The 19,622-nt window shown below is 42.5% G+C and overlaps 1 protein-coding gene across 1 annotated transcript in view; it reads left to right on the top strand.

The window, feature by feature from the left end:
- LOC117500687 (CAP-Gly domain-containing linker protein 4-like) overlaps positions 1 to 19,622 on the top strand; it is a 147,069-nt gene that overhangs the window by 54,037 nt on the left and 73,410 nt on the right. The window contains exon 7 of the mRNA XM_034159449.1: positions 10,471 to 10,719. Coding sequence (XP_034015340.1) covers positions 10,471 to 10,719 — 249 coding nt within the window. The remainder of the gene's footprint in view (positions 1 to 10,470; positions 10,720 to 19,622) is intronic.

Below are 19,622 nucleotides of genomic sequence, written 5' to 3' on the forward strand. Positions count from 1 at the left end.
TGGAATGTCCGCATAAATTCCTCATGCCGGCCTCTTCTGAATCTTCTCTGTTCTCTCACGATGTCCTGGGTGAATTAAGCCTTAAATTAGGATGTTTTCAGCTCGAAACAGGCCGACGACAGCGCCTGGAAGCGCTGCAGGACGTCCCGCTCCGTGGGAAGTCCTTACACCGACAGAAACACCCCATAATCTCTCATCAGCCGTTAAACTTTTCACAGAAAACCAGCTTAATTTCTCGAATAGTGTCCACTCGGATATTCCTCACAGGTCCAGAAAAAATTTTGATAAAGCAACGCGCGCCGTCTCGAGCAGCGTGTGAAACAAAGGAATTCAGCCGAGAGGGCGGGACCACATCTCACTCAAGGCCTGCCCACAGGGAAATGACGTCACCGACACGCGTGAAAAAACTCACGCATGCGCACGAGGGTTCAAGCATGATTGGTGTAATCGCATGTCATTCAAATCCATATAGTTAAAAAAAAATAAATAAAAGGGTCGGTTTATTATCTAAGAGACCTCGTATGTGTATATATCCAATCACCATCACTTATGCAGTTGCATCATAGTTACTGCACAGGCTCTCAGTCTGCTGAAGGATTTTATTCATGCTTAAGGTGCCAATTTTATGTTTGACACAGGATCGAAGAATTTCTGGTTGAAAGCTGTTTGACAACAGAGCTGCCTGCTTTTTTTTGCAGTTGGTCACTTTGCCACTGGTGGTCACTAAAACACTGCACCTTAATCTCATGGTGGAGGATCTTCATTTGTTCCTGTTTGAATGTAGTTTCACACGCATGTTAAAAGTGGCTGATTTGAGTGAGAATTTTATTTATATTTTTTAAAGAAGCCTTTATTTATTACTTACTGTTAGTCCATTGGTTTAGATATACGGGAAATTATGAACAAGTATGGGCAGCACCGTGGCTTTGTGCTTAGCACTGTTCCCTCACACTCAGAAGATCCTGGGATCAATTCCCACCTGGTCATTTCTGTGTGGGTTTGTCTGTTTTCCACTTTCCTCTCACTTCCAAATACATGCAGGTTAGGTGATGTTAAATTGACAATTGGGGAGGTGATGGTCTAATGGTTAGTGTTGGGCTTGAGACCAGAGGATCCTCGGATCAAATCCCAGCCTGACTGGAAAATCATTAAGTGCCCTTGGGCAAGGTCCTTAATCTCCTAGTTACTCCCGATGTGTAGTGGGCGCCTTGTATGGCAGCAGCCTGACATCGGGGTGAATGTGAGGCTTCGAGCGTCTGATGCAGATACAGACCATTTACCATTACCATAGGTGTGAATGTGTTTGTGGCCCTGGCAGCCTGTCAAGAGTGCACCCACCTCTCATACAGTGACTGCTGGGATAGGTCCTGCTTCCCTGTGACCTTTTAAATTGGAATAAGCAGGTACTATAGCGAATGAATGAGTGAATGAGAATGGAATTTAAAGTGTGGACTTTCTGCTTCCATTTGAGTACACATGAATCAGGTTAACTAGCTTTTAATATGGTTCCACCCAGTGTCAGATGATATGGACCAAAAACAACAACAAAAAAAATCAGATCTTGCTGTTTTTAGGTTGAGTGCCGATATTTGGTATTAAATACAAAATGTGCTAAATCTTTATTTTTACCTTGGTGCCAAACGTGTGATGTCAAAAGCACTTTTAATTAAAGACTAATCAAAAAAGTCACCTTCCAGGTTTTCCTTTCCTGCTCAACAAAGCACACCTGTGCAAATAATAAAAAATGTAAAAACTAATCAATTATTGTTTTTTAAAGCCGCTTTGTTGTGCTGTTGCATTACGGACCATATTTTTAGTGATATGGAAGGGTGTGTGTGTGTGTGTGTGTGTGAGAGAGTGAATCACAAAGTAATGTTTTGTGTCATGAACTTGGACACAAAAAACAGGACACAATTGCGAGACTCTCCAAGGGGAATAGTGTTGAGAAAAAAAGGGTTTAATAGCAAAACAAAGTGAAGGTCAGTACATGGGAAGGCAGGCAATAAACAGCAGTAGTATTCAAATCATGAGACAAGAAATGAGGTCAAAAAACAGGGACAGGTTCAAAAACACAGTGTGGCAACATAAGGACTATGAGGAAGGCGAGAACAATGACACAAAGGCATGACAAACTGACAGAGATGTGAGGAAAACAGAGGGCTTAAATAGTGTAGGTGGTGATGGAGGAAAATGAGGGACAGGTATGAAGGAACATGCAGGAACAGGGCGTGGCAAACAGACAGAAAAACAAACCCAAACCCCAGACACGAGACGAGCAAACAGTGAACATGAACACAAAACAAAAACAAGCAGTAAAACAAAAAACTAAACATGAACATAGTTCCACATGACATTTTGCTTGTCTGATGGACAGTTTAAGTTGAGACACATTCTCTGATCATTACACTCTGTCTTGTCTTATTTCACTCACTCTGACTGAAATGTTCTCCCTGCAGCCTGTGTGTGTGTGGGGGGGGGGGGGGGGGGGGGGGGGGGGGGCTCATCTAAACTCCTGTGATGAAGCTAAGGTCCACACAGTCTAAATGGAACCTGTAACCTGTGCGTCTGAACAGATGGGTGATCATGTGCTCCCTCCTGTGTAGATGTGTGAAAATTACACTCCTACCGTCATCTTTCAACAACAGACTCCACCAAGAGTCCACCTTAGTAAATATACTTAACAAAAATATAAATGCAACACTTTTGGTTTTGCTCCCATTTTGTATGAGATGAACTCAAAGATCTAAAACTTTTTTCCACATACACAATATCACCATTTCCCTCAAATATTGTTCACAAACCAGTCGAAATCTGTGATAGTGAGGACTTCTCCTTTGCTGAGATAATCCATCCCACCTCACAGGTGTGCCATATCAGGATGCTGATTAGACACCATGATTAGTGCACAGGTGTGCCTTAGACTGCCCACAATAAAAGGCCACTCTGAAAGGTGCAGTTTGATCACACAGCACAATGCCACAGATGTCGCAAGATTTGAGGGAGCGTGCAATTGGCATGCTGACAGCAGGAATGTCAACCAGAGCTGTTGCTCGTGTATTGAATGTTCATTTCTCTACCATAAGCCGTCTCCAAAGGCGTTTCAGAAAATTTGGCAGTACATCCAACCAGCCTCACAACCGCAGACCACGTGTAACCACACCAGCCCAGGACCTCCACATCCAGCATGTTCACCTCCAAGATCGTCTGAGACCAGCCACTCGGACAGCTGCTGGAACAATCGCTTTGCATAACCAAAGAATTTTTGCACAAACTGTCAGAAACCGTCTCAGGGAAGCTCATCTGCATGCTCGTCGTCCTCATCGGGGTCTCGACCTGACTCCAGTTCGTCGTCGTAACCGACTTGAGTGGGCAAATGCTCACATTCGCTGGCGTTCGGCACGTTGGAGAGGTGTTCTCTTCACGGATGATGCGAAGGAGATGTGTTGCACTGCATGAGGCAAATGGTGGTCACACCAGATACTGACTGGTATCCCCCCCCCCCCCCCCCAATAAAACAAAACTGCACCTTTCAGAGTGGCCTTTTATTGTGGGCAGTCTAAGGCACACCTGTGCACTAATCATGGTGTCTAATCAGCATCCTGATATGGCACACCTGTGAGGTGGGATGGATTATCTCAGTAAAGGAGAAGTGCTCATTATCACAGATTTCGACTGGTTTGTGAACAATATTTGAGGGAAATGGTGATATTGTGTATGTGGAAAAAGTTTTAGATCGTTGAGTTCATCTCATACAAAATGGGAGCAAAACCAAAAGTGTTGCGTTTATATTTTTGTTGAGTATACAAAGAGTTTAAAATAAGACGCCAGCATTTGTAAACTTCAAAATGACCACAACCAGAATCATTTTTTTAATCAAAAAACGCCTTTAAAAAGTGTGTCCAGTTCAACATACATGCTGTTTGTAAAAACGAGGCAAAGATCAACTTGTAGAATGATGGTAAAAGATTTACAGTACATACGGTAGAGAAGGCGACAAGCTGTTCGTCATCCGGAGCGTACTGCACCAAGGCCGGTTTTCTTTGCTGTGCTGCTACATGTCGGCGTTGTTTGGCGAACGTGCAGATAAAAATTATGGGTTAAGAAATGGTGCAGAGCCTGTCTGATGGGATGATGTGCAGCCTTCCCAACATTCAAGGTTGTGCTGTCTGTGCTGCACGGTTAAAGAGGCCGATTGGTGGATTTACCGCTGTGGTCAGGTGACTCGTTTGAACAGCAACAAAATGGTGGCAAAAAGGAAGAAACTGTGTTTACACCAAACATCAGAAACATTTTCCAGTTCAGGCTTCTTCTACACTGTGCTGTCTGTTACTGCCTGTCAGTCCTTCCAGCAGCAATGTGCGCTCTCAGGAGGCGGGCGTACGTGCTGCTGCTTGCATACAATAGTGTTCAGAATAGTACTAGTGCTATGTGACTAAAAAGATTAATCCAGGTTTTGAGTATATTTCTTATTGTTACATGGGAAACAAGGTACCAGTAGATTCAGTAGATTCTCACAAATCCAACAAGACCAAGCATTCATGATATGCACACTCTTAAGGCTATGAAATTGGGCTATTAGTAAAAAAAAAAAGTAGAAAAGGGGGTGTTCACAATAATAGCAGCAAAACTGTTATGTTCAAACTGCTTTTTTAGCAATCCTGTGAATCACTAAACTACTATTTAGTTGTATAACCACAGTTTTTCATGATTTCTTCACATCTGCGAGGCATTAATTTTGTTGGCTTAGAACCAAGATTTTGCTCATTTACTAGTGTGCTTGGGGTCATTGTCTTGTTGAAACACCCATTTCAAGGGCATGTCCTCTTCAGCATAAGGCAACATGACCTCTTCAAGTATTTTGACATATCCAAACTGATCCATGATACCTGGTATGCGATATATAGGCCCAACACCATAGTAGGAGAAACATGCCCATATCATGATGCTTGCACCACCATGCTTCACTGTTTTAACTGTGAACTGTGGCTTGAATTCAGAGTTCGGGGGTTGTCTCACGAACTGTCTGCGGCCCTTGGACCCAAAAAGAACAATTTTACTCTCATCAGTCCACAAAATATTCCTCCATTTCTCTTTAGGCCAGTTGATGTGTTCTTTGGCAAATTGTAACCTTGTAGATGAACAGCCTATAATTTTTTGCACCTGCATATAGGTTTTCCCCTCTCCAATCAACTTTTAAATCAAACGACGCTGTTCTTCTGAACAATGTCTTGAACGTCCCATTTTCCTCAGGCTTTCAAAGAGAAAAGCATGTTCAACAGGTGCTGGCTTCATCCTTAAATAGGGGACACCTGATTCACACCTGTTTGTTCGACAAAATTGACAAACTCACTGACTGAATGCCACACTACTATTATTGTGAACACCCCCTTTTCTACTTTTTTTACTAATAGCCCAATTTCATAGCCTTAAGAGTGTGCATATCATGAATGCTTGGTCTTGTTGGATTTGTGAGAATCTACTGAATCTACTGTTACCTTGTTTCCCATGTAACAATAAGAAATATACTCAAAACCTGGATTAATCTTTTTAGTCACATAGCACTACTATTTTGAACACTACTGTACATCGCGTAAAACTGGCCTTTCATTTGTTAAGCATGATGTTATCATGTTGGCGTGCATGGCTGCTAAAGGAGTTCTTTCTCTGTTTAATGATAAGATGTACATTAGTCACCCCCCCCCCCCAGCACTGATCAGTGGGAGCTCTGTCATTTTACTGTGCTAAAGTGCACAAGTTGCTTGACTTAAGTGTAAAAACCCTAAAAGATGAATTGTTTGCTGTAATGGATTTCCAGTCTAAAGATCTTTTCAAACATCGCTAAGTTGATTTCAGTTGTGTACTCGAAACAGCTGAGCTCGTTGGCAGACGGAGAATGCAGATGAAACAGCATTAGTGAAGGTTACAAATGATCTTCTTATGGCCTCAGACAGTGGACTCATCTCTGTGCTTGTTCTGTTAGACCTCAGTGCTGCTTTTGATACTGTTGACCATAAAATTTTATTACAGAGATTAGAGCATGCCATAGGTATTAAAGGCACTGCGCTGCGGTGGTTTGAATCATATTTATCTAATAGATTACAATTTGTTCATGTAAATGGGGAATCTTCTTCACAGACTAAAGTTCATTATGGAGTTCCACAAGGTTATGTGCTAGGACCAATTTTATTCACTTTATACATGTTTCCCTTAGGCAGTATTATTAGACAGCATTGCTTAAATTTTCATTGTTACGCAGATGATACCCAGCTTTATCTATCCATGAAGCCAGAGGACACACAGACATAAAGACATGGATGACCTCTAATTTCCTGCTTTTAAACTCAGATAAAACTGAAGTTATTGTACTTGGCCCCACAAATCTTAGAAACATGGTGTCTAACCAGATCCTTACTCTGGATGGCATTACCCTGACCTCTAGTAATACTGTGAGAAATCTTGGAGTCATTTTTAATCAGGATATGTCATTCAATGCGCATATTAAACAAATATGTAGGACTGCTTTTTTGCATTTGCACAATATCTCTAAAATTAGAAAGGTCTTGTCTCAGAGTGATGCTGAAAAACTAATTCATGCATTTATTTCCTCTAGGCTGGACTATTGTAATTCATTATTATCAGGTTGTGCTAAAAGTTCCCTGAAAAGCCTTCAGTTAATTCAAAATGCTGCAGCTAGAGTACTGACAGGGACTAGAAGGAGAGAGCATATCTCACCCATATTGGCCTCTCTTCATTGGCTTCCTGTTAATTCTAGAATAGAATTTAAAATTCTTCTTCTTACTTATAAGGTTTTGAATAATCAGGTCCCATCTTATCTTAGGGACCTCATAGTACCATATCACCCCAATAGAGCGCTTCGCTCTGACTGCAGGCTTACTAGTAGTTCCTAGGGTTTGTAAGAGTAGAATGGGAGGCAGAGCCTTCAGCTTTCAGGCTCCTCTCCTGTGGAACCAGCTCCCAAATCAGATCAGGGAGACAGACACCCTCTCTACTTTTAAGATTAGGCTTAAAACTTTCCTTTTTGCTAAAGCTTATAGTTAAGTCTGGATCAGGTGACCCTGAACCATCCCTTAGTTATGCTGCTATAGACGTAGACTGCTGGGGGGTTCCCATGATGCACTGTTTCTTTCTCTTTTTGCTCTGTATGCACCACTCTGCATTTAATCATTAGTGATTGATCTCTACTCTCTTCCACAGCATGTCTTTTTCCTGGTTCTCTCCCTCAGCCCCAACCAGTCCCAGCAGAAGACTGCCCCTCCCTGAGCCTGGTTCTGCTGGAGGTTTCTTCCTGTTAAAAGGGAGTTTTTCCTTCCCACTGTCGCCAAGTGCTTGCTCACAGGGGGTCGTTTTGACAGTTGGGGTTTTTCCGTAATTATTGTATGGCCTTGCCTTACAATATAAAGCACCTTGGGGCAGCTGTTTGTTGTGATTTGGCGCTATATAAAAAAAATTGATAGATTGATTGATTGATGTGGTTGCAGGTTTCAGTTGATGCCTTAGTGTTGAGTGTACTGATTTGATTATTGATCCTCTTTAGTGCTAGACAACTGAGACTTGTAGACCTTCATTCACGTCACAGTGCCGTGTCCAGTGATGAGCATCGCCCCAGTGGGCCTCAGGGTCTGAATAGGACTGCTTATTCCTCATGAATTAGATTTACCATCATGTTTCCATTTCTTGATGATTTGATTGAACTGAACATGAAGGATACAAAATAACTTGGAAACTTTCCTTGATTCTCTCTGACTTTTCTCGAGCCAGAAGCCTGTAAACTTAATGATGTAGTTGCCTTATGTTCAAAGTGGACTGATGTAATTATTTATTTGGGGTTTTATATTTTTCCATAATTTAAATCATGTTGTAGATGATTCATTTTGACATTAAAGATTATTCTTAATTTTTTCCAGTGTAGTTTAAATTGTTTATGGTTTGGTGTTAAATGGGTAAAAAAAAATTAAAGCCTAAAATATCAGTTACTCCTCTGAGAAATAATTTTAAAAAACAAATAAATAAAATCAGCAGATACTGTTGAGTGCTAGTATAGGTTAAATCTTTTTTTAAAAATGGGCATATCTAAACATTTTAAAATGCTAAATAAAAACTGTAGTTAATATATTTCCATGAGCAGTCAGTGTTATGCTGCAGTACAGTCACAGGCAGAAATGCAAACCGGGGTGACGTCTGTCCATACTGTGGTGTTCCCATTATGAGACGTGTGAGCAGAAAGCATTGGCAGTGAAAATAGAGCTGATTTTTGATGTTTATCTACAGAGGGGCAAAAAAGTATTTAGTCAGTCCCTCATAGTGCAAGTTCTCCTACTTAGAAAGATGAGAGAGGTCTGTAATTTTCATCATTGGTACACAAAATGAGGAAAAAAAAATCCAGGAAATCACATTGTAGGATTTTAAAGAATTTATTTGTAGATTATGGTGGAAAATAAGTATTTGGTCAATAACAAAAGTTCAACTCAATACTTTGTAACATAATCTTTGTTGGCAATGACAGAGGTCAAACGTTTCCTGTAAGTCTTCACCAGGTTTGCACCCACTGTAGCTGGTATTTTGGCCCATTCCTCCATGCAGATCTCCTCTAGAGCAGTGATGTTTTTGGGGCTGTCGCTGGGCAACATGGACTTTCAACTCCCTCAACAAATTTTCTATGGGGTTGAGGTCTGGAGACTGGTTTGGCCACTCCAGGACCTTGAAATGCTTTTTACAGAACCACTCCTTTGTTGCCTGAGCAGTGTGTTTGGGATCATTGTCATGTTGGAAGGCCCAGCCATGTTGCATCTTCAATGCTCTCATTGATGGAAGGAGGTTTTGGCTCAAAATCTCACGATACATGGCCATGTTCATTCTTCCCTCAACACGGATCAGTCATCCTTTCCCCTTTGCAGAAAAACTGCCCCAAAGCATGAAGTTTCCACCCCCATGCTTCACAGTAGATATGGTGTTCTTGGAATGCAACTCAGCATTCTTCTTCCTCCAAACACGGCGAGTTGAGTTTTTACCAAAATGTATTTTGGTTTCATCTGACCACATGATATTCTCCCAGTCCTCTTCTGGATCATCCATATGCTCTCTGGCAAACTTCAGACGGGCCTGGACATGTACTGGCTTATGCAGGGGGACACGCCTGGCACTGCAGGATTTGAATCCCTTTCTGCATCGTGTGTAGCCTTTGTTACTTTGGGCCCAGCTCTCTGCAGGTCATTCATCAGGTCCCTCCGTGTAGTTCTGGGATTTGTGTTCACCGTTCTCATGATCATTTTGACCCCACTGGATGACATCTTGCTTGGAGCCCCAGATCGAGGGAGATTATCAATGGTCTTGTATGTCTTCCATTTTCTTACAATTGCTCCCACAGTTGATTTATTCACACCAACCTGCTTGACTACAATTTTCTTCCTGGTGTCCTTCAGCAGCTCTTTGGTCTTGGCCATGGTTGAGTTTGGAGTCTGACTGTTTAAGGCTGTGGACAAGTATCTTTTATACAGATAATGCATTCCAACAGGTGCCGTTAATACAGGTAACAGGTGGAGGACATAAGAGCTTCTTAAAGAAGTTACAGGTCTGTGAGAGCCAACCATGAGTCAACCAACCATTTTCCAACACCTCTGCCTCACTGCGGCACGGCTGTATTCGTTAAGGAAAAATGGCTTGATTTCTGTGTGTAGAGTTGAGGTTAGCGCCTCTCAATTGCTTCACTGCTACAAGTTATGTAGTAAACGGGAGCTTCCAGCAGGGGGCAGGGCACTCAAAGACAGAAGTGCTGACTTATTGTTTGGGTCTGTGGTCGCCTTAGATGCTACCAGAAGCGATCGTGGTGTTAAAACTCAAAATCAGCTTGTTAGTAGTTGTAAGTGTATTGGAAGCAATACTGTAAGTTATTGGTTATCAGTTAGCTGTAGCTTCCGATAAATTTTTGGGTGGTTTATCGGTTTAGCTTTATAAAAGATAACTTTTCAGTTAGCCGACTAGCTGTTATTGAAGCTAACTTTTTGGTTAGTTGTGCCCGCCACTGCTGACTGGTCCTGTTGTAGCTGGAGGGCACAGTGGTACACATCCACACCCGTGTGAAGCTGTTTGTCAGGCCTCTGCAGTTGGCTCCTGCTGCCTCCGTTGGTGTTTGTTGACTGGTTCGGTTCTTTGTGTCCTCGGTTCCGCTGAGCCTCTCCACTAAACTCCTCCTGATCATTTGCTGCTTTCAAGCTCGCTGATTGTGGTTTGCGTTCTGAGAGGAGATTAAACCCAGTGTGCTTGTTTCAGAGATAATTAATTCACGGGTAAGAGGAGCAAAATATCCGAAACAGTTTTTCATTATGATAAATTTTTTAATAATGTAAATTTATACACCATTTTTCTGACATGCAGCATTATTGGGGTGGGGATGGTTGTTGAATAAAATGAACTCATTGGTCCTCTGTGCTTTTCCTGTCTTTGTTTTTGCAGAATGACAAAGGGCAGTGTCCAGCAGATGTGGTGCCCGATCCCCTTGACATGCCTTTGGAGATGGCAGATGCAGCCACTGTGTCTGAGGAGCTCCTGGCTTTGCTCAGAGAAGCTTTACCCAGACCCACCTCCCCCGCTCTCCTCACGCTGCAGGCTCACGTCCCTCCAGCTCTCTCAGATAAGGCCCGGATTCAGCTCTCCGCCATGGGGATCCGACTCGGTGACCGTGTGGTGATAGCTGGTCAGAAGGTGTGTGTTTGTGGTAGGTCACCATCAAATGGCAAGAAGCATAAGTACTGAGTAGCATTTTAACAATTTGTATGCAGCATTTTCAGTCAACAGCTTGACATGAGATTAAGTGCACGCCTTGGAACACCTTGGCTTAAATGTGTTTGATGACGAGTGAGTTTGGCGCCCAGTCTGCTGTGCTTGTTGGTGACTACAATGTCCATCACAAGAAGTGGCTGCTGGTTGATCGGCCTCATATTTCACCAGCTGTCTGGTGCTGTATCAAACAGTCACTAAAACCAAGCTACAGTAGACATGAAGAGCCAGGGAAGGCTGGATCCCTCAAACCACAGTCCGGTTCTTCTAGGCTTAGCGTTTTTTTTCCCCAGAGTCGAGGCCTAGAAGAGGAGAGTATGGAAATATTACAAAGTTAGGTTCTGGGTCATGTGACCGTTCTTCCAGTGGTCAGATATCTGATCTAGTTTGCACTAATATCTTCACCACACTAAAACACAGTAGACCAAGAAAACTGTGTGACAACGCTTGGTTTACAAAAAGCTATGGAGCGATAGTGATGCAGACATTTATAAAAAGATGAGATGGCTGAACACCATAATTCCTTGAAGCAAGAACATCTTATAACCAGGAGGAAAATACAGCAAACCTACAGGACAATCACAAATTTAAAGAAGGACTTGTATTATAATAACAATCAGTTCAAAAATGAATTCACTTTTGGGAAGAAGTGGATTAACAAATATTCCTTAATGGAAAATCAGGGAATTGTTTGCATTACAGTTGGGGGGGGGACATCCTTTGCAGAAAGTAGATTAAAGTCTCACCATCATCTGTTAGCAGCGTTCTGTTGAAACAAAGAGCATTAAGAAGAACATACTGCAAGAACTGGACACAGAAAAGAGTTCACTTTTACAGTCGGGTCCTTAAGTAGATGGACACTGAGCCGGTTTTTGTAATTTTATTTCTGTACACCACTTTAGAGTTAAAATAAAACAATCAAGATGTGCTTGTAGACTTTCTGCTTTAATTCAATTAGTTGAACAAAAATACTACATTAACAATTTAGGAATTACAGCCGTTTGTATACATAGTGACTCCGTTTTCATCAGTAGTTTAACAAACAAAAGATAAAGGTTATTTGTAATACATGTCATTACCTTTACAGCCAGTTTTCCATATTGAAGGCGTGGTGGATGCATCAACATTTCCACATCACCGAATATATCAATCATTAAGCAATAACAAACAGTATGGTACTGTAGGGTGACTCTGCCTGGAGTAGGCAGTTGTCAAAAACTGTGACTGTGCAAGAAGGAAACTAGTGAGGGAAGCCACCAAGACACCCCAGACACTCTGAAATAGTTACAGGTCTCTGTTCTGATTGGAAAAACCTTACACAGCACAACTTGTTCCTGTTGCACCACCAGTCACAGCTTCACAGTGGAGTGGAACAGAAGAATGGTCATACAGGACAACCAGTCAGATCTTGGCTCATGTTACAGTGTCTCTATTCTTCCCCCTGCGCCATCCATCCATCCATCCATTTTCTTCCGCTTTATCCGGAGTCGGGTCGCGGGGACAGCAGCTCAAGCAAAGCGACCCAGACCTCCCGATCCACACACACCTCCCCCAGCTCCTCCGGGGGAACCCCAAGGCGTTCCCAAGCCAGCCGAGAGATGTAGTCCCTCCAGCGTGTCCTGGGTCTTCCTCGGGGCATCCTCCCAGTGGGACGTGCCTGGAACACCTCTCCAGTGAGGCGTCCAGGGGGCATCCGGAAAAGATGTCCGAGCCACCTCAACTGACTCCTTTCGACGTGGAGGAGCAGCGGCTCGACTCCGAGCTCCTCCCGAGTGACCGAGCTCCTCACCCTATCTCTAAGGGAGCGCCCAGCCACCCTGCGGAGGAAACTCATCTCGGCCGCTTGTACTCGCGATCTCGGTCTTTTGGTCATGAGCCAAATCTCATGACCATAGGTGAGGATTGGAACGTAGATCGATCGGTAAATCGAGAGCTTTGCCCCCCCTACTCAGCTCTCTCTTCACCACGACGGTGCGATACAGCGACCGCATCACTGCAGATGCTGCACCGATCCGTGTATCGATCTCACGCTCCATCCGTCCCTCACTCATGAAGAAGACCCCGAGATACTTAAACTCCTTCACTTGAGGCAAGGACACTCCACCGACCTGAAGAGGGCAAAGCGCCTTTTTCCGGTCGAGAACATGGCCTCGGTTTTGGAGGTGCTGATTTTCATCCCGGCCACTTCACACTCGGCTGCAAACCGCCCCAGTGCATGCTCCTGCGCCTTTTGTCCTTAAGGGTGGCTCTGCGAGAGTCTTTGAAGGAGGAAACAACATGATTGATGATGTGATACCAGGCGTCATGGTTTGCAGCTATGGTGGAGCACCGGTGATGGTCTTTGTGACGAGCACCAAGGGATTTCTTCAAGCAGTCCTTGGGTCGTTTCTTGTGTACCCCCGCGTCATGATGGCCAATGGTCAGCTTGCCATACAGAACAGTCTTGGGGAGACATTGATCCTTCATCCTGGACACCTGCCCTGCCCAACATAGCAGTGGCTTCAGCAACATGGCCTCAGTGCTGGTGACCTCCATTTGGACTGCAATGTTGGTGATGAAACTTTATGGCCACAATGATACCAGTACATCAAAGGAACTCTGGATCTGATCTCTCAAAGTACAGCCCCATGTCTCCCTGCTATCTAGTATCAGTAAGGTGATAGAATCTGCTCTTCAGAAATTGTTATGGAGGTATCTCTTTTGTAAGAACCTTATCTCTGACCCAGCCACAGCACAACTGTTCTTCCTGCCGCCTCATCTCAGAGGTGGAGCACCACCCCGGACCAGGAGGAGTTCACATCATTGCACTCTGCATCAAAGTCCGTAACTGGGAAATTATTTGCATGGCTCAGATGTTATCTTAATGCAAGATTCATAAAGTTTGTGCTTTCTGTCAGTGCATCAGTACACCAGGGTTCCATGTTGGCTCTGTAACTTTTTGATGTCTTTATTGATGCTTTAATTTTTAGAGGTCAGTCTGCTCTCTGTCAGCCTGGTCCTGTCAAATCTCAGGAGCTAAGCAGAGCGGTTCCTGGTTAGTACTTGGATGGGAGACCTCTTCAGAAGACCAGGGACCGTGCCTGTTTCTCCAGGTAAAACTGGAGTTGCGTCAGGAAGGCTATCTGGAGTAAAACTTGTGCCAAATCCCAGTGCAGGTCCATACTAGATGTGCTGTGGCGACCCTGAACAAACTGGACCAGCCGAAAGTCTAATAACAACAACAAGCTTTAATTTTTCTTTTTCCCCACTTGAGGACCACTGTGAGAGTCGAACTGCTCCTATAAGGTCAGAGACCGAGCAAAAGGCATTCACGCATGCAGTCGTTTTCTCAAGGTGTGACCACTGCATCTCAGCACTCTGGATCAACCAGTCTACCCGCGCCTGCTTGGAGCTGCTGCCATTCTGTGGACGGGCACCAATAACAGGATCACATGACCTCTGTACTGGCCTCGCTGCACTGACTCGCAGTTCAGCATCCATACACAGCATGTCATCGAGTAGCTCCATCCTAAGTCTTGGACCTTCTTAGTCCTTATTACTCTCCTCGGTCCCTCAGCTCGTCTGAGATGGTAGGTTTCACATTTGCATAGGCAGCTGGTCATTGAAACTCTCAATAAGACATCCATAGAAGTGTTCTTAATTTAATCAATTAATTTAATTTAATTAGCTTATAATGTGCCAAATCACAGCAAAAGCCGTCTCAAGGTGCCTTACACGAAACAATACAACATAAAATAAATAATTAAAAATGAATAAAAAATTTAAAATACATAATTAAAAGCAGAAGTAAAAGAATAAAACGGATAAAAAATAAAAATTATTCATAAGAAAGAGAATAAAAATGGGTTTTCAGTCTTGACTTAAAAATGTCCACGGAGTCTGACTGCCTCACTGTCGCAGGAAGACTGTTCCACAGGGTGAGTGCACGATGAGAAAAGGCTCTTTGACCCGCTGACTTCTTCTTCACCCTGGGAACACAGAGAAGTCCCGCATCCTGCGACCACAAAGTCCAGGCTTTGATGGCAGAAACATTAGGAGTGGCCATACCATCAATTTGGTACATTCTTAAAAAGAAAGACCGCACTGGTAAAATCAGCAATAACAAAATGTCTGGAAGACCACAAAAGACAACTAAAACGGACAATGGCAGAATTATTTTTTATTTAATTAAAAACTTCTTCACAATATATAGTCGAGAACAATCTGGAAGAGGTCACTGTCCAAGTCTACCACCAAGATTCCTTCATGAATCTAAATGTAGAGTTCATGACAAAGTGTAAAACAGCTCAGTAAGAAAACATCTAACAAAAGCCAGTATCCACTAGGCAAGCAGATACAGATACTTACACTGTACATCTTAAGAAAACTCTAGGACATTTGTCATTTGTGTTCATGGTGCACAATGTAAGCGCGGGTTAGTAATTTCTCTAACAAGAAAACTGTTGTTGCAAAGCAAATTCCCTTTTGGTGTCTTTCTAGCATTGATTTATGTCTGATATTTTGTTCTACCATATTGTCAACATTTGTCTCAGCATGCTCTGGTTATACCCCAAACTCTGCTGTAACACAGCTAAATGTCTGGTAAAATACTGCTAGAACTTTAAAAGGCTCATATTCCATCTCTGCTTTGCTCTTTGTCCTTAATGAAATGCATACAAGATATTATACACATATTTGCCACGGAGAAGCTGGCCGCTTGTTTGTTTTGTGTTCTTAAACACAAAGTGGTAGCTGCTTGCCGGCACCCAGTACCGTAGCTTGACCAGAGGTATAATTTGCAGTTTATTGTTCTTGTGACAGCATGATATACTGTAGCTGGCCTACATGTTAGTGAGTGCTAGCAGCCGTTTAATGTTTTGTGGCCATAAATGAAATTAATTTTGTGCAGCACTGTCTGGTCCACAATTTCTCAGGTCTAGCCTGTGTAACACACATATTTGCTCCAGTTGTTTTGTGCTTTTGTGGCTGTCAGTCTTACATATCCTGATTAAAAACAAAACAAAACAAAAAATAGTTTTACTATCTGTGACATCAGAAAAAAGTGATGAAGTGTGGATTTTTTTTTCTTCTGAGAAACAGGTACATACATTTCAAATCTGAGAAATGTCACGAGGGACTGAAAATATCAGCTATTTTTAAAATAGATATTGTTTCCTTTTTGAATACAGTGTAGCAGGGTCAGGAAGCATATAACGTGTTTTAGGATATTTGAAATTAGCACTTGTGGATAATTTTACCTCAAAGAAGGGCACCACCTATTTGAAGCATAAGTACTTTAATTTAAACATTCATTAATTAATTAGTCTCAATTTAATTACTCAGTCTCAATCTTTCAGTCGTGCGTTCTGCAGGTCAAATCCGACACCCTCTGTAAAACCATACAAAATCACAGACAACTTCACACGTTTAAGATATTTATTTAACTCAGGCAGGCGTTAAATAACAGGACAGATCACAGTGAGCAATTTGATGATGACGAAATTCAGTGAGCAATGATTATATAACGTTCAGATAATTTGGTTTAGTAGCGCGAGTTTAGGAATGAAGTTTGTCCTAATCAGCAGGGAATTTACTTTGGTGTTTATTAGCGTGAGAGAAGGTTAGTACTGTTGGATAGAGTTAAATAAAGGCACTCGTTTTTTGTTGTTTTTTTTATCTGACACATAGCCCGGTCTTACTTTGGAGGCGCTGTGCAGATCGGTCTCCGTAGGTCAGGTGCTGGAATCATCTCGTTTTCAGTCGACGATCCATCCATCACACAGCTGCTTCAGGGACCTTGACAAAGAGACTCTGCCGTTCAACCCGCCTGGTTTCATTGGTTACCGGGGACGCTTTCCGTTGTTATGCTGTGACTTGCGGCGGCAGTTCAAATCACTGTTGATGTCTCAGCTGACCCGGGTGTTTTTATCTCTGCAGTGCTTGTAGTCTGGGCTCATCAGAATAAAGGTTTTGATGTCTTTATTCTCTATAAAAAAAAAATCAAAAATTCGTCTTTCGTAATCCTCTGCGAATGCCAAATCAAATCAAAAACTCAATACAAAATAGTTGACTTTATGAGAAAAATGTTCACAAGAGGAATTTGGAGTTTAAAACGAAAAAGGTTTTAATTTGAAAAATCGCCAAAGGAAGTTAAATGCGCCTGTGCGTTTAGCTTTACAAAAGTTGGAAAAGTTATTTGTAGAAAAAGGAAAGTCATTTCTTGTTGGCGAGCACAAACAAGAAATACGTTTTACACAACACGTGGTTGTAGCTAGTCATAAATCTTAACGGCTGAGGTGGCACCTGAAGACAGAAGAGCCGAGCAAAAGGGAAGAGAAGGCGCGATATCCCGGGGGTGCCTGCTTTTAAAGGTTAAGAGCTCCACCCCCAAGAATTCTGGGTGCTGTAGTTTTCTTCTTTGTTCCTTTGTCTAGTTTTTTAATAAATCAGCGTCTGTTATTCCTAAATCCCCACTTACAAACCAAGCAAGTCCTGTATTGCAAACTCTAGTAAACAAGGTTTTCCGTGGAGATACCACACAACACAATTATATGTAAAACACACTTGATAAACTTCCTACAGTCTATAATCAAAGTACAGAATACCAGATATATATATATATAAATCTCACTTGTAAGGTTAAATGGTCAAATGTTTCTTTTTCTTTTCTTTTTTTCTGTTACAACAACAAAATGCACTTTTTTTAAACATGGTTACACTTTAACACTGCACGAGTTGGTCACATGCCCTTCCCCAATTCGTCCAACAGGGGCACTCATGTTCCGTGGACTGGAAGGGACTGGGTTCTGGATTTCATCGCAAAATGTGAACTCTGTCAAAGTGGGGTTGATTTTGACCAGAAAAATTGGACTGTGATCAACAAGTTGATGGCAATTCTTCAGTGAGATGATTTTACTTGAATCTGGTTGTAAAGACATATTTCTAGGACTTCTGGGGGCAGATATGTGGTCTGTTTTTTTATGAGAGAGGAGCTGGCACATCTGGTTTGAGATCTTGATAAGGGATTCACACTTTTGTGAGGAATGCACTTTAGAGAGTCTTAAATCCTGGAAAGGGTGGGGGTTTATGACCCATGTGTTGGCTCGGAGGGTCTCCCTTTGACACCTGGAGATATACCAGGCCTTGCTGTTTTGAAGAAATTTCATGCCCTCTGCTTGATGCAAACTTAGAATGTTGAATGTTGGTCAGCTTTCCACTACAAGTTATTGTACTGTACGTTAGTAGCATAACACATTATTATTAAATATTAAAACCATTCACATAAGGAGAAAATAATATAGTCTTACCTGTCTGTTTCAGTGCGATCATCTTCATTTTGATGAAAAAATCTGAAAATAATTTAATTTGTTGTCCTGGCTGAAGAAAAGTTCATGATGGTTCAAGTCTCTGCTCCATTACCAGCACAGTCAACTGCAGGTGTAATCCATTAATTGCATCTGCAGCTGATGGTTCGAGTCTCTGCTGCGAATGGATCTTCTTGTTTCACCACGAGCCGCTTTGCACTGCAAGTTAAGACTCGCAGTGCCTCATTTATTCCTAACGTGTCAGTCTGCACGCAACGACATTCCCATGATCCACAAAACAATAAAATAATGTGAAAATAGTCAGTTTTGCTTCTGTGTTGAGTGGAGAATCCGCACAACACTGTGTGCGCGCGTTGGTCATGTTCGTGTTCCACCTGCCAATCAAAAGGGTGAGAATAATTGTTCTCACGCCAAAAACACGGTGCAGCTCTGACCCGAACCACTCTGTGGAAACGGGGCTGTCGGTAGCCTGTAAAAATCCATAAATTTATGGGACTACTAAGATGATGGTTCCGACGCTGTGATCACTTCATTCTTCTTTTCTGATGTCGGGACTTGCCAGAAAGTTCCTGGTTTTTAGTGGCGCGTAGTTCAAAATCCGGATATTTCTCTCTTCAGTAACTGTGCACCAGGAAAGGATAAATTCCAAACGGTTGTTTAATTTTAGTCTTAAATACTCAAAACATTACATATTGTGTCACCTCCACTTTAAAGCTTTCAGATTTTCTGGGCAGGTATTGTGGATCCTTAAGTCTTTTGACAACAGTAACGTGTATTGTGTTGCTACTGTTGGGGTGTTAATGATGGTTGTTGATCTGCCTCTTTATGCCGTGTTTACATGGACTCTGATTCGGGGCAGTGTGCCCTACGTTTGAGCAGTTTTACTGTGCACAGTCTAGCTCAATGAAACCTCAGCACTGAGCTGCACCTGTAGGCTCGTGGAGCATTAGGAGTCGAAGCAAAATGGGTTGAAACCCGGGCCCCTGAACCCTGCGTTGTTACCACTAAACCATCCAGCTTCATATTTTCTACATCTATAAAAAATGAACATTCATGAAATATTCATGTTGTTGAGCCTCAAGTCTAAGAAAGAAGTCATGGGTCCCGGTCCATCTGGTCCTACAGTTGTCTGATTATTCTTTATACTCAGATTAGCTGAATCTCAACTTTGTTCTTAAGTTTCACATTTTAAAGGCTGAGAGTGGCAGTTACAGCATATTTAGCTTCTCAATACAGTTCACATGTATTCATGTGAAAATTAGCTTGACCTAGTGGTCATTGAGTCTCTGGGGGTCGGTAATGTTTCTGAGCTGGATACCACATCTGTTCATTTGTGGCGGTCTGCTCACCTCCGCCCACAGCTCTCTAACCCCTGGTGCTGGAGGAGGAAACATCAGTGAATACTTAATTGCCGCTTGGACTGGAACCGTAGACTTCCTGGGTATATGAAGATGTGCCAACTGCTTCCCAACAAGCTGCAAAGTGTGCAGTCTACAGCTGGTGGTGGTCGAATCTCGCGGTGGC

The sequence above is a fragment of the Thalassophryne amazonica genome, chromosome 19, assembly GCF_902500255.1.
Source record: "Thalassophryne amazonica chromosome 19, fThaAma1.1, whole genome shotgun sequence".
Taxonomy (NCBI): domain Eukaryota; kingdom Metazoa; phylum Chordata; class Actinopteri; order Batrachoidiformes; family Batrachoididae; genus Thalassophryne; species Thalassophryne amazonica.